Source organism: Bombina bombina, chromosome 7, assembly GCF_027579735.1.
Source record: "Bombina bombina isolate aBomBom1 chromosome 7, aBomBom1.pri, whole genome shotgun sequence".
Classification (NCBI taxonomy): domain Eukaryota; kingdom Metazoa; phylum Chordata; class Amphibia; order Anura; family Bombinatoridae; genus Bombina; species Bombina bombina.
In genome coordinates, this window is record NC_069505.1 from 405,020,671 (window position 1) to 405,034,539 (window position 13,869).

General features: G+C 35.3%; 1 protein-coding gene across 1 annotated transcript in view; it reads right to left on the reverse strand.

Annotated features, from left to right (window-relative positions):
• Window positions 1-13,654, reverse strand: part of ATP2B2 (ATPase plasma membrane Ca2+ transporting 2) — a 403,776-nt gene extending 390,122 nt beyond the window's left edge. Inside the window, exon 1 of the mRNA XM_053689420.1 lies at window positions 13,417-13,654. Within this exon, the coding sequence (XP_053545395.1) occupies window positions 13,417-13,615 (199 nt within the window). The 5' untranslated portion in view covers window positions 13,616-13,654. The remainder of the gene's footprint in view (window positions 1-13,416) is intronic.
• Between the last annotated feature and the right edge of the window lie 215 nt (window positions 13,655-13,869).

Here is a 13,869-nt window from a genome sequence, read left to right on the forward strand (position 1 = left end):
ACACATAGCTTTATAAAGTTAGATCAGTTATTTATTAAAGTCATTAGCAGGGCAAGGGATGTGATAGAAATTGAAAAAAAAAAAAGTTTTAGCTCTCTATCAAACATTAAAAAAAATGGAACGGGACCATTATGCAATAATTCAAATATATAAACAGGTGTAGGTATTCAGGAAAATGGGTCTAATAATTGTTCTGCCAATCTACTGGGATCCCAGGGGATGTGGCCGATATAGAGAAGCTGTGAATCCTTTTCAGTTGACTCATTCATTAAAGGAATACTGAACCCAATTTTTTTCTTTTATGATTTAGATAGAGCAGCGATTTTAAGCAACTTTCTCATTCATTCCTATTATCAATTTTCTTTGTTCTCTTGGTATCTTTACTTGAAAAGCAGGAAGCTCATCTTTGGTTTAGCACCTTGGTAGTGCTTGCTGATTGGTGGCTTAATGTACAAATACACACACATACACACATACCCACACACACACACACACACACATATACACACACACACATACACACATATACACGCGCAACATACACACACACACACATATACCCACACACACATACACGCACACACACACATATATAAACACAAGGCTTAAAATTTCCACTAGTCCCGGATAAGTAAGAAATTGCAGCAGATGAGTACAAATTGTGACTTTTCCTATCAATAACATTGAGTTGACTTTAAACCCCTGACTAGTAAACTATATATACACTAACCGGCCACTTTATTAGGTACACCTGTTCAATTGCTTGGTAACACAAATTGCTAATCAGCCAATCACATGGCAGCAACTCAATGCATTTAGGCATCTAGACGTGGTGAAGATGACTTGCTGAAGTTCAAACCGAGCATCAGAATGGGGAAGAAAGGGGATTTAAGTGACTTTGAACGTGGCATGGTTGTTGGTGCCAGACGGGCTGGTCTGAGTATTTAAAAAACTACTGATCTACTGTGATTTTCACCCACAACCATCTCTAGGGTTTACAGAGAATTGTCCAGAAAAGAGAAAATATCCAGTGAGCGGCAGTTGTGTGGAACAAAATGCCTTGTTGATGTCAAAGGAGAATGGGCAGACTGACTAGATTACAAGTCTAAAAGACTAAACTAGATTACAAGTGGTGCACTAAATAGTAAGCTTTTAACATGGGTGGGTTAGCGTGTGTAATACGACCGCTGCTTCTTGCGGACCAGACGTCGATGCAGCATCCGCTGCTTAATAAATCAACCCCTTGGTCTTTACTTGTTCAAACCCAATGTACTAATTTAGTTTGTGCCTGAGTGAACACGCTTACATGCTTTTAACTTGTAAGCACAAGTTAGCACTGCTGCAATATTGCTTATTGCATCTCGCGCTAACAATAGCACGGCACTTGTAATTTAGCTCTGTATAGGGGAGTGTACTGGCTTTTTAAATTATGTACCATGTGATCTGACATTTCTCTGCGTACATTAATTTTATTGTAAAATTATTTGTGAAACTGACTAATATAAGTTAGATCTATACATACAACGTTTTTTCACTGTAAGAGCAATAAAATTGTGGAACTCATTACCAAAGGAGATAGTGAATGCCAATACCCTAGATACATTTAAAAATAGTCAGGATACATTTCTGTATACAAACAAAATTCATGGATATGATTGCTAGTATTAAATGGATCACCTTTTAGTGGGGTTATTTAAGCTTAACTGGAGCTTTTTTTTAAGTATTTTAGATTTGTATAGGTTGAACTCGATGGACTTCAGTCTTTTTTCAACCTTATCTACTATGTTACTATACAGAAGCCACATTTTAGGTGCTTACTTTGACTCATGTTTCATCAGATTTAAAGCGACATGAAACACATTTTCTTTCATGATGCAGACTAAGCATACAATTTTAAAAACCTTTCCAATGTATTTATATTATAAATTTTTCTTTGTTCTCTTCATATCCTTTGCTTAAGAGCAGGTAGGCAGGCTTAGGAGTGGGTATGTGTCCATAGAACTATATCGCAGTAGTTGTTATACACTTTTGAGCACTATATGCACAACAGTGTATAACATTGTTAAAAGCATTCTTTTAAAACGGTTGCCATATAATGTTTCAGACACGTGCCTGCTCCTGAGACTATCTTCCTGATCTTTAACAAATGTCACAAAGAACATTTGGAATTTAAAAAAAAAGTAAAATCCAGTTGAAAAAAAAATCAACAATCAACTGATTGTGGAGCGATTTGATGCGGAAGTTACTTCTGATTACAGAGCACGGAGATGTATATGCAAATGGGGTGGATATTAAACTATTGGATTTGAAGGTTCTAAAAAATCTAAAATGCTGGAAAAGGCAAACTTTAATTTTGTCTTTTGAGAGTAAAATTTTCTAAAGATGGAAAAAAAGTGAAAAAATGGAAGGAAGAAAAAAACACAGGGAAGGGGGGGTGGTGGAAAAAAGATGAAAGAGAAAAAAAGAGTAAAGTCAACATTTTGGGGCCTATTTATTATGGTGCGAGCGGACATGATCCAATATTGCGGATCATGTCCGCTGCACATCGATAAATGCTGACAGCATACGCTCTCTGCATTTATCATTGCACCAGCAGTTCTTGTGAACTGCTCGTGCAATGCCGCCCCCTGCAGATTTGCGGCCAATCAGCCGCTAGCAGGGGGTGTCAATCAACCCGATTGTATTCGATTGGGTTGATTTCTGTCCGCCACCTCAGAGCAGGCGGACAGGTTATGGAAGGCTTGCGGGAAACATGGGGCATCAAGCTCCGTATGGATCTTGATAAATATGCCCCTTTTTATCTTCTTGACTTTTTAGTACGTTTCAGACAATAAGATAGAGAGGGCAGAGTTTTTTTTTTATATGTAACAAGAGAAGTTGATTCATTCTTTTACAATTAATGTTTAGATAAAATAAAGTTATTTTTATTCTATTGGTTAATGTCCAGTAAAAAAAAGAAAATGTAAATAAAAAAAGATTGAAATAATTTCTTGTCTTTTTTTTGTGTATCCAAATGAAAGTGAGAATTTTTATATAATGTATTTATTTTGCTTTGTGATTTTTTTCAATAGATCGTTTATGACTTGTGAGTAAGTTGATATTTATGATATGACTTTCCATCATCAATATTATGGAATGACAATAAAAAAATAAAAGACCAAAGTAAATTTGACAACAGAAGTAAATTGTATGTTCTTTTAATTGTATGCTCTAACTGAATTATGAATTATTATTATTATCAAAGGGACATAAAACACATTATTTTCTTTCATGATCTTTGAAACCACAACCAATTAAAATGGGCTGAAGTTGTAGAAAGATCCAATCTCCTTATCTTATCGTTTTCTATACACAGAAATTATTCCTTATCTTATCTCTGTCTGTAGACCAAAGCCCAATATTTAGGGAGAACAACTGAAAATGAACATTTTAGTACATTTCACTCCCACCACCAACTGTTTCTTCTGCGGGTTCTTGTCTACGTAGCTTTTCTATAGCCAATACTTAAGTATTGAAATTTTGATTATAGGTAACAGATTATACAAGCAAAATCAGTAGACAAAATAAAGGTGAATAAGCTATTTATAAACAATTTAATACACTCCATGTAATGTCCATCACTGGGAACACATTAAAGGGAAGAACATTTTACAGGACGCTGTCCCTATAAGAACGTGACTAAAATGTTTGTGATTATGTTTGTCAGTTTGTACATACCAATAAAGTTTGTTATAGAGCTACAAACTCAATGTATAAAACTAAATAGTGAAATTGTTGTAAAACTGGTGTAAGTGGAAAGTATATTGATGATATATTTTACTAACAAAGAAATCACAGAGAGCTCCTCAGACCATGATGTCTTATTTTATAATGGTGTGTTAAGGCATTAAAGGAATTGCTGCTTCATAAACATAATGCTGCTCTTCAGAACATTTCATTTACATTTATTTGAAGATAAATTGATCTGCAAAAAAGACTTAAAGGGACAGTCTAGTCCAAAATAAACTTTCATGATTCAGATACGGAATGTAATTTTAAACAATTTTCCAATTTACTTTTATCTCCAATTTTGCTTTGTTCTCTTGGTATTCTTAGTTGAAAGCTTAACCTAGGAGGTTCATATGCTAATTTATTAGACCTTGAAGGCCACCTCTTTTCAGAATGCATTTTAACAGTTTTTCACCACTTGAGGGTGTTAGTTCATGTGTTTCATATAGATAACACTGTGCTCATGCACGTGAAGTTACCTGGGAGCCAGCACTGATTGGCTAAACTGCAAGTCTGTCAAAAGAACTGAGATAAGGGAGCAGTTTGCAGAGGCTTAGATACAAAGTAATCACAGAGGTAAAAAAGTATATTAATATAACTGTGTTGGTTATGCAAAACTGGGGAATGGGTAATAAAGGGATTAACTATCTTTTAAAACAATAAAAATTCTGGTGTAAACTGTCCCTTTAAGTGGATACTGAGCACATCTAAATACAAAATGGCGAATATGAGGCTTTTGTTTCATTTACATTTCAAAAATACAGTAACAATATGAGCACTGCCAACCGACTGGTACTCATCAGCCAATGTAAGCAGCTGACTAAGATATTTGTCTTAAAGGGACACCTTTATGGCAGGTTGAGTAATAAAACATTTGCAATACCCACTTATCAACTCATAATTTGTTTTATATACACCTGGCTACCCAAAAAATATCTGTATGTGGGCTGGTAACAACGATTGTGTATATTAGTGGTGCATTCACCGGGCACCAGGAGTTCACTTAATCCGAGGACCATATTTTAACTTTTGCCTATGGTGGTCTACATTCAGTTCTGCAACCTGGGCCAGTAATTGTAAAATTAGAATCAGTGTAAGTAATATAGAATATACACAGAAATACAGACTCTGTAATGGCTGGTATTTGTAAACGTTAGTAAGAAATACTTTTGGAAGTAGATGATGGGTTTGATTTACTAAGCAGCGGATGCTGCATTCTACGCCTGTAGCTTCCGGCTCGCAGAAGTAAAGAAGCAGCGGTGGTAAGAACGTTGCTCCTTAACTTGAAAGGTGGTGGACTGCAATCATCCCAATCTGATACGATTGGGATGATTGACACCCCCTGTTAGCGGCCAATTGGCCGCGAATGTGCATGGGGCCGCATTGCACAAACATTTCACAAGAAATGCTTGTGCAATGTTAAATGCTGACAGCGTATTCTGTCGGCATTTAGCAATGCTGGGCAGACATGATTCGCTACAGGGAATCATGTCCGTCCGACATTTAATAAATTGACCCCGATTTTTTTTACAATAGAGTGATAGTAGCAGATCAGTTCCCAAATGACATCACTACACATGACATATTTAAGCTTATTACTATAATCAGTATGATAATTCTAGCTGTGAGGATCCTTCTGCTAAACATATTGGAGACAAGCAGGTCAGCACGCTTGTGTATGTTAGATGGCAGCACAATTAGAAAGAAATGCCACTCACCACTCCATCAAACACTTGCAATAGCCCTGCAGTAAAATACTCCCACAACACAAAGCCAGACTTTAGACTTTGAGTCTATTTCTCACTCTCTTTTATACACCCCTATATTACACACTCATTAGTTCTGAATCCGTAAATTTAAACCAAGACAATTATACTGTACTGACCCCCCTAAACTACCACTGACATCAAACACTCATTTTGTCATTTTTTTTTGTTACCTGCATTTCGAAAATGTATTTTTACTGGTTTTGCAACAACGAAAAAATCGTTAACACAAGCCAGTCCTATTTGTTCTGATCACATCGTCTTATCAATAATTATCAAAACATTTTCACAACTATTTATCCACAACTAAAAGGACTTAAATACCCCCCCCCCTAGAAAACACTTTTAAACTTATTACCGAGTACCCCAAACAAGTACAAACATTATCTGCTCATTTAATACAAGTTAGAAAAAACATAATAATAAGCGATTTATTGAAATCAACAACCCAGCAAACACATATTCACTGTACCCATTAAACACGCTTAGAGATACATATGCACGTATCTCTATAGTTCTGGAGAACAATGGGTTAACTGCAGATATGTCACTTATTAGCCACACCACACACTATCAAACAACATACAGACTCAATGTCACCATTTGGTCTTTAAAGGGAAACAAAACCAAAATTGTTTCTTACTTGATTCAGATAGAGCAGCAATTTTAAGCAATTTTCTAATTTACTCCTATTATTAATTTGTCTTTATTCTCTTGCTATCTTTATTTGAAAAAGCAGGAATCTAAGCTTAGGAGACAGATCATTTTTGGTTCAGCACCTGGGTAGTGCTTGCTGAATAGTGGCTACACCTAGGTAGTGATTGTTGATTGGTGGCTTAGAAATTAACATATGAGGTTTAGCCAAATTACCATATGGCTAAACCTCATATGTGAATTTCTAAGCCCTTGAAGGCCGCCTGCATTTGACAGTTTTTCACAGCTAGAGGGAGTTAGGTCATGTGTTTCATATAAATTATATTGTGCTCACGCACGTGAAGTTACTTATGATAGGGCACTGATTGAGGCCCATTTATCAAGCTCCGAATTGAGCTTGAGGGCCCGTGTTTCTGGCGAGTTTTCAGACTCGCCAGAAACAGCAGTTATCAAGCAGCGGTTTAAAGACCACTGCTCCATAACACTGTCCGCCTGCTCTGAGCAGGCGGATAGAGATCGCCGGAATTCAACCCGATCGAGTACGATCGGGTTAATTGACACCCCCCTCCTGGCGTCTGCAGGGGGCAGCGTTGCACCAGCAGCTCACAAGAGCTGCTGGTGCAATGCTGAATACGGAGAGCGTATTGCTCTCTGCATTCAGCGAGGTATGCCGGTCCTGATCCGCACTGTCGGATCAGGTCTGACATACCTTTTATAAATATCCCCCATTGGCTGAAATGCAAGTCTGTCAAAAGAACTGAAATAATGGGGCAGTCTATAGAGGCTTAGATACAAGGTAATTAATTAATTAAGTATATTAATATAAAAGTGTCAGTTATGCAAAACTGGGTAATGGGTAATAAAGGGATTATCTATTTTTTTAAACAAAAAAATTCTGGAGTATACTGTCCCTTTAAGTGAAATATCCCTTTTTTGAGCAGATTTTCACATAAATTTATCTTGAAAGCCCATATTATGCTTATTGAAATAACAGATTTTTTTTTCTAAATCAATGTTATATTTGTGCATGCTCAGTTAAAATATGAATAAACCCTGACATGTAAACGCAATAAACACCTGGTTATCAGAATGTTTTGTTTTGAATGCAATTCAGTATTTGAATTTTTAGCAAATGGCTCATTGTAAATTTACTCACAAATGATGTGAAATTGTTATTTGAACACGTCATAAATTGATCTACTTGATCAAGTGAAAAAAAACCTGCATTCAAACGCATTAGGCAGTCATCATTAATATTGATTCAATTAGCCATTATGTTTTACTTTCGTATTTTACTTCCATGAAGGTCGGTGAAAATCTGTGTAAAACACCCTTGAAAAGCTTTTTAAATGCCTAATTCTCATAGGTTTTTGTGTTTTTAAGTCGTATTTTTCATTGTATACTATAATTGAGTGATTATATTAATGGATAGGAAAGAAAAGCCAAACAAAATCAGGCGAGCAGCCATGTAATGTCTTTGCACAGTGAACACTAATGGATCCGAATAGGACGTTGACTAGTACAAACGCTGTTACGTAACATGACATAGGCTTTTTCTATTTAAAAATGTATTGATTTTAAAAATTTAAAAACCCAGATGGCATTAACTTATTTTAGTCAATTCCACGTTTCTTTAACCCTTTGTGTATACTTTAAATTGTGAATTAATATTTATCGTTTATTATATGTTTTTTTTGTCTTTCTTTACATTATAACTGCTTCTTACAAAAAGCTTCAACATTTGTTTCAGTTCATCTAATGTTTTAGGAACAGAGACAGAAAACACGTTTGGGATCAAAAGTCTTAACTGTCCCACAATTTTCGGGATTGTTCTGAATTTAAAATTGTTTAACTGTCTGTCTCTCTGTTTAACCGTTTCTCAGACAAATATGCCAAAAACTGGATAACACTTCACAGGCTCCACAACCCCAAAATTTGTACCCACTTCCAGGATATTTCAGAATTTGCCCAGGCCACACCCCATTAGCCTGATCCCTGCAAATTCACAGAGGTATATTATACACATAAAACAACGATACAAATATCAATAAAATACATAAACAGCAGCATGTGTTGTATAAAGTGTAATTGTGCTGGTTTCATGCAATAAATATTTTATCTAAGCAGCTTTGTTACTGTTTATAGTTGATGTTGCCCTCGTAGTGTGGCTCGCATAGGGAAAAGCTGTTGCAGGCTGACAATGTTCCTATATGGCATTGTGAGCTTCTGAAGACGCTTCCTATTTGAGAAATGCCTGTCAGTGGGTATTTTGTTTACTGCACTTTAAAGAATCTTCATTATTTTCTTTCTTCTTTCAGAGTTTATGCCAGACCAGCATTTTCCAGAGAAGCTGTTACTGAATATATTCATGAAGATCCAACTGGTTAATTTGTTAACTGGTTTTGTAGTCAGTGTGTGAACTGGTTTATTATTGAGTGCACCTCTCTATTTCTCATTAGCCGGTGGATTATTTTTGTTTTGTTTTAATTAAGGTCATTATATAATTAAATGTGTATATGATTTGTAATAAATAATGGTTAGCTAACTATGCTTGTAACTTTAACTAAAATTATACTAGCATATTATAAATGCATATACTATATAACAGTAATTAAGCACTGTACTGCAAAAAAGCTGCATTTAAAATAAATATTTTAAAACTGTGCACTGCTTAAAAAAAAAAAAGCGTGTAGCATGTTGCTGGGTCAGTAACTGCATACTAAGTGAAATAATTTCAATTCCAGCTTCTCTTTAGAACAATTCAGATGTAGTCTACAGCAAAAGACTAACAAAATAAATAATGAATCTTTATTACAATGTTTTATATATTAATTTATTAAACTGTTTACTGGGGATTATACTATGAGTTTAATTTTCTTTCAACTTGTATTTGCGCTTGATATTGTAAAGTCATTCTACTGGTGCATATGCCAGATTGCTAGGCAGCTACTGGATTATTTAAATACATTTTGGGCCAGATTACAAGAGGAATACTAATTAATGCACCTGCTTGAGCGTTAAATACGCTAGATGTAAGCTCTTTACACGTGTCGGGTTGCACTCGTATTATGAGTTGAAAGTAAACTGTTTTCAATCACGCTAACCCGATGAGTACAAAAAGCCAAACTTAAAATATCGTGTGCACGTTTATGAATTTTCCCATAGAAGTCAATGGAGCAAAAAAGTTGAAAAAACCTAACACCCCACTCTTGCGCAAACATGATCGCATATTCTCAAGTGCGCTAGCCCAACATGAAAACATGAATATTTCCCATTCCAATGTTCTTCACATAGAAGAATATGTTCTATGTATTCATAAATAAATATTTCGATATATATCTGATGGTATTTTGGAACAATATATATTTATATAAAACCTGTACCTATATAAATATATACAGTATATAGATGATTATATATAGGTATAGATATATACAAATATATATAGGAATATCTATTTATAAATACTTTATTCTGCTATGTGCAAAACATTGGAATATTTACAGTAATTGCATAGTTAAAACCTTTTTAAAAATGAATATTGCATAAATATTGCTTCAATGCACTTATATATATGTCTTATGTGTGTACATATACTTTTATATGTGTGTATTTGTCTGCAAATGCACATATACATACATAAATACATATGTACACATATTTAGACATATATATGCATGTATCTCTATGTTAACCCCTTAACGACCGTGGACGTGCCAGGTACGTCCTCCAAAAAACAGCAGTTAAGGACCATGGATGTACCTGGCACGTCGTCGTCAAATTGAGCACTGGAAGCGATTGCAATTGCTTCCAGCTGCTCTCAGGGTATTGCAGCGATGCCTCAATATTGAGGCATTGTGCAATACCCTTTAGGCAGTAACCGATCATTGGTGGCTTGGGAGAGTGGTGGGTGGGCGGCCCATCGCTGGAGGAGGCGGGGCAAGATGGGAGGAGGGCGGTACAGGAGGAACGGGAACGCTACACTACGCTACAGCACGTCAGGAGGGAGGGGGAGGAGGGAGAAGAAGGGAGAGGGGAATCCTATGTGGGATTCGTGTCTGGAAAGGGATCTGGGAGGGGGAGGGGGTATGATAATGGGGGGGGGGGGGGCAGCTGCCAGTACCTAAGATGGTGGCAAATAGGTAGAGGGGGGAGGGTTAGAGAGCTGTTTGGGGGGATCAGGGAGGTTGGGGGTAATGGGGGATCCTACACTGCAGAAAATATATTTAAAAAAATAATATTAAAAACAAACAAAAAAACCTTTATTTTTATATTAGCAGACTTTCTGCCAGTACTTAAAATGGGGGTGACCATTGAGGGTGGGAGATGCAAGAGAGCTGTTTGAGAGGTATCAGAGAGTGATCAGGGGTTGGGATGTGTCAGGTGGGAGGATAATCTCTACACTAAAGCTAAAATTAGCCCTACAAACTCCCTAATTAACCCCTTCACTGCTGGGCATAATACAAGTGTAGTGTGCAGCTGAATTTAGCGGCCTTCTAATTACCAAAAAGCAATGCCAAAACCATATATGTCTGCTATTTCTGAACAAAGGGGATCCCAGAGAATCATTTACAACCATTTGTGCCATAATTGCACAAGATGTTTTTAAATAATTTCAGTGAGAAACCTAAAGTTTGTGAAAAAGTTAACAATTTTTTTTTATTTAATCGCATTTGGCTGTGAAATGGTGGCATGAAATATACCAAAAAAGACCTAGAATAAAACTTTGGGCTGTCAACTAAAAAAAATATATACATGTAAAGGGTTATTCAGGGATTCTATATCAGTGTTACAATGTAACTATCGGTAATTTTGAGAAAAAAATGGTTTGGAAATAGCAAAGTGCTACTTGTATTTATGGCCCTATAACTTGCAAAAAAAGCAAAGAACATGTAAACATTGGGTATTTCTAAACTCGGGACAAAATTTAGAAACTATTTAGCATTGGTGTTTTTTGGTGGTTGTAGATGTGCAACAGATTTTGGGGGTCAAAGTAAAAAAAAAATGTGTTTCCTTCAATTTTTTTTTATCAAATTTATATATTTTTTACAGTAAATTATATGATATGGTAAAAACAATGGTATCTTTAGAAAGCCCATTTAATGGTAACGTATTTAATATGTGTGGGTACAGTAAATGAGTAAGAGGAAAATTACAGCTAAACACAAACACTGCAGAAATGTAAAAATAGCCCTGGTCCTTAACGGTAAGAAAATTGAAAAATAGTCTGGTCACTAAGGGGTTAAAGCCCTTTGTCTGCCTTTTCTCTCTAACACCTGACATCTCATATCTTTGAGCCCTTGTAACTTTTGGGTGCAATATTTTTTTAAAATAATTTTTATTAGATGGTGTTATTATGAGTGCAACAGTACTTTGTAATGTCTTTTTGATGTGTTTTACCCGACGAGCGTTAACTTGAACTGCGCTCAAGCGATCACGTTTACTTTCAACTTGTAATACAAGCAATAAACCTGAAGCGTGCAAACACCCGCGATTAACCCCTTATCGCTTGCGCACAAACGTTTGTGCTCAACTCTTAACCTGGCCCTTAAAGTGTTAAATTGTTTATCAAAAAAATCTAGATAGTATTTATGCCCATGCTATTTTTTTAAAAAAAATAAATGGAAGGGGCTAATAAATTCATATATTAAAAAAACATTTATGCTACACAAATTAGCTTTCCTATAGAATTAATTTTTTAATATTTTTGATTTAATTAACTTATTAATAACATTTTATTACATCTATATCCTAGGACCATATTTTTTGCAGCAACTTTTCAGATGACTACAGGGATGTTGTAATTCGAACATAAACTGTTGTAATTCGCTAGTGTTTTTTATTTTTAAATTTGTTTTATAAAATCCCATGAGTCAAATTTGTACACCTTACAAATTATTATTCTGCTGTAGATGATGGCACAGACTGTCAGCCAATCAAGGGCAACCCTCATGTGTATGCTCCAATCAATGGGCATCGTCATCTAGAGTGGCGCAGAAGGTCAACATGTACGCGATTCTAATGATTTTTCTATGAAATTCAACATTAACGTTTACAGGGATATTTTTAGATAAATCAGAAGATAAGCCTTTCTAAAAGATTGGGATCTACTCCTAAGTGTTAACCCTTTTAGCAGGGCTTACATACATAATGAGAAAAGGGAATTTACTTAGAAAAAAATAGCTTTAATAAAACATATTATATTACACCAGAATGTCTCTTTAAGGTAACACAGAATACTAATATTTTGTAGAAGTTTTAAAAACTGCTTTCTCCTTTGACCCCTTGCCTGTCACTGGGGACTGCAACTCAATGCTAAGCATTGCCCATTTGCCCTTTCTATTAGCCAAGTGGTTAAAAAGCAGGGAACTCTGGGAAATAATTACAATGGTGCAGTTTATGACATCTTTCTTTTGTGTTCCCCAACTGATAAAAATCATAAAACATATTGCATATTGCTGTTATGGCTAAAACATATTTTTCTAAATAATTATGAAAAACTTTGTTTTGTATATAGGGGTTCACCAGTCATATATTTCTCTATAATTATTATTACAAAGTACAAAATTCTATAAAGAGTTTTATTAAAGGGACACTAAACCCACATTTTTTCTTTCATGCTTCAGATAGAGCAGCAATTTTAAGCAACTTTCTAATTTATGAACAATTTTTCTTCGTTCTCTTGCTATCTTTATTTAAAAAGCAGGAATGTAAAACTTAGCCATCTCATTTTAGGTTCAGCACCCTGGATAGCGCTTGTTTATTAGTGGCTACATTTAACTACCAATAACCAAGCATAACCCAGGTTCTGAACCAAAAATGGGCTGGCTCCTAAGCTTTACATTCCTGCTTTTTTAATTAAAGATAGCACGAGAACGAAGAAAAATTTATAATAGGGGTAAATTAGAAAGTTGCTTAAAATTGCATGCTCTATCTGAATCATGAAATAAAACATTTGGGGTTTAGTGTCCCTTTAATACATTTATTTTAAGTAGACTATAGACTCTCATGCAAATAGGAGCATATACCTTTTTTTTTAAATATTTGTTTAATTATTATTATTATTTTTTTAAATAATATAATTTCCCAAGTCTGGTTAGAAGTTCCTGTAGATTGTGCACTCAATAATTGCATCATTATACTATAATAACTGACCCATATATATTCTGATTTCTCTAGATAATCTCTACATCTAATACCTGCAAATCACTAATAAATATAAAGTTACCTTCTGTGGGAGATGTCTTTAAACGTCTGCAGATACCATCTGTGTCCCCATAACATTCCTTAATTTTAACCACACCCTCACTCCCTCGTAGCTCCATAAGTTCACGCAATTCTTGCAGTGTGCACCCAAAATCGGATGCATGATTGACTTCGTTTCTTTGGTTCTTGGAATAAAAATCTGTATTACTCATGTCACCCATTGTCACTATTTGATTTCCTTCTGTGATGCCCAATAAAAAAAAAAATAACAACAAAAAAATGAAGACAACCCACAGATGGTTAAACAAAAAGGATATCTTGTAATTTGACTGACGTTAAATTGGAGCAATCCAGATTATTTTTGATAAACCACGTTGAAGAAATTCCTCGGAAGAGTGATGTGTCCCCAGCTAGGCAACCGTCCTCAGAGTGCTTCTGTGGTTTCAAGGCTGCAAAACGGATTTTTTCCATTCAT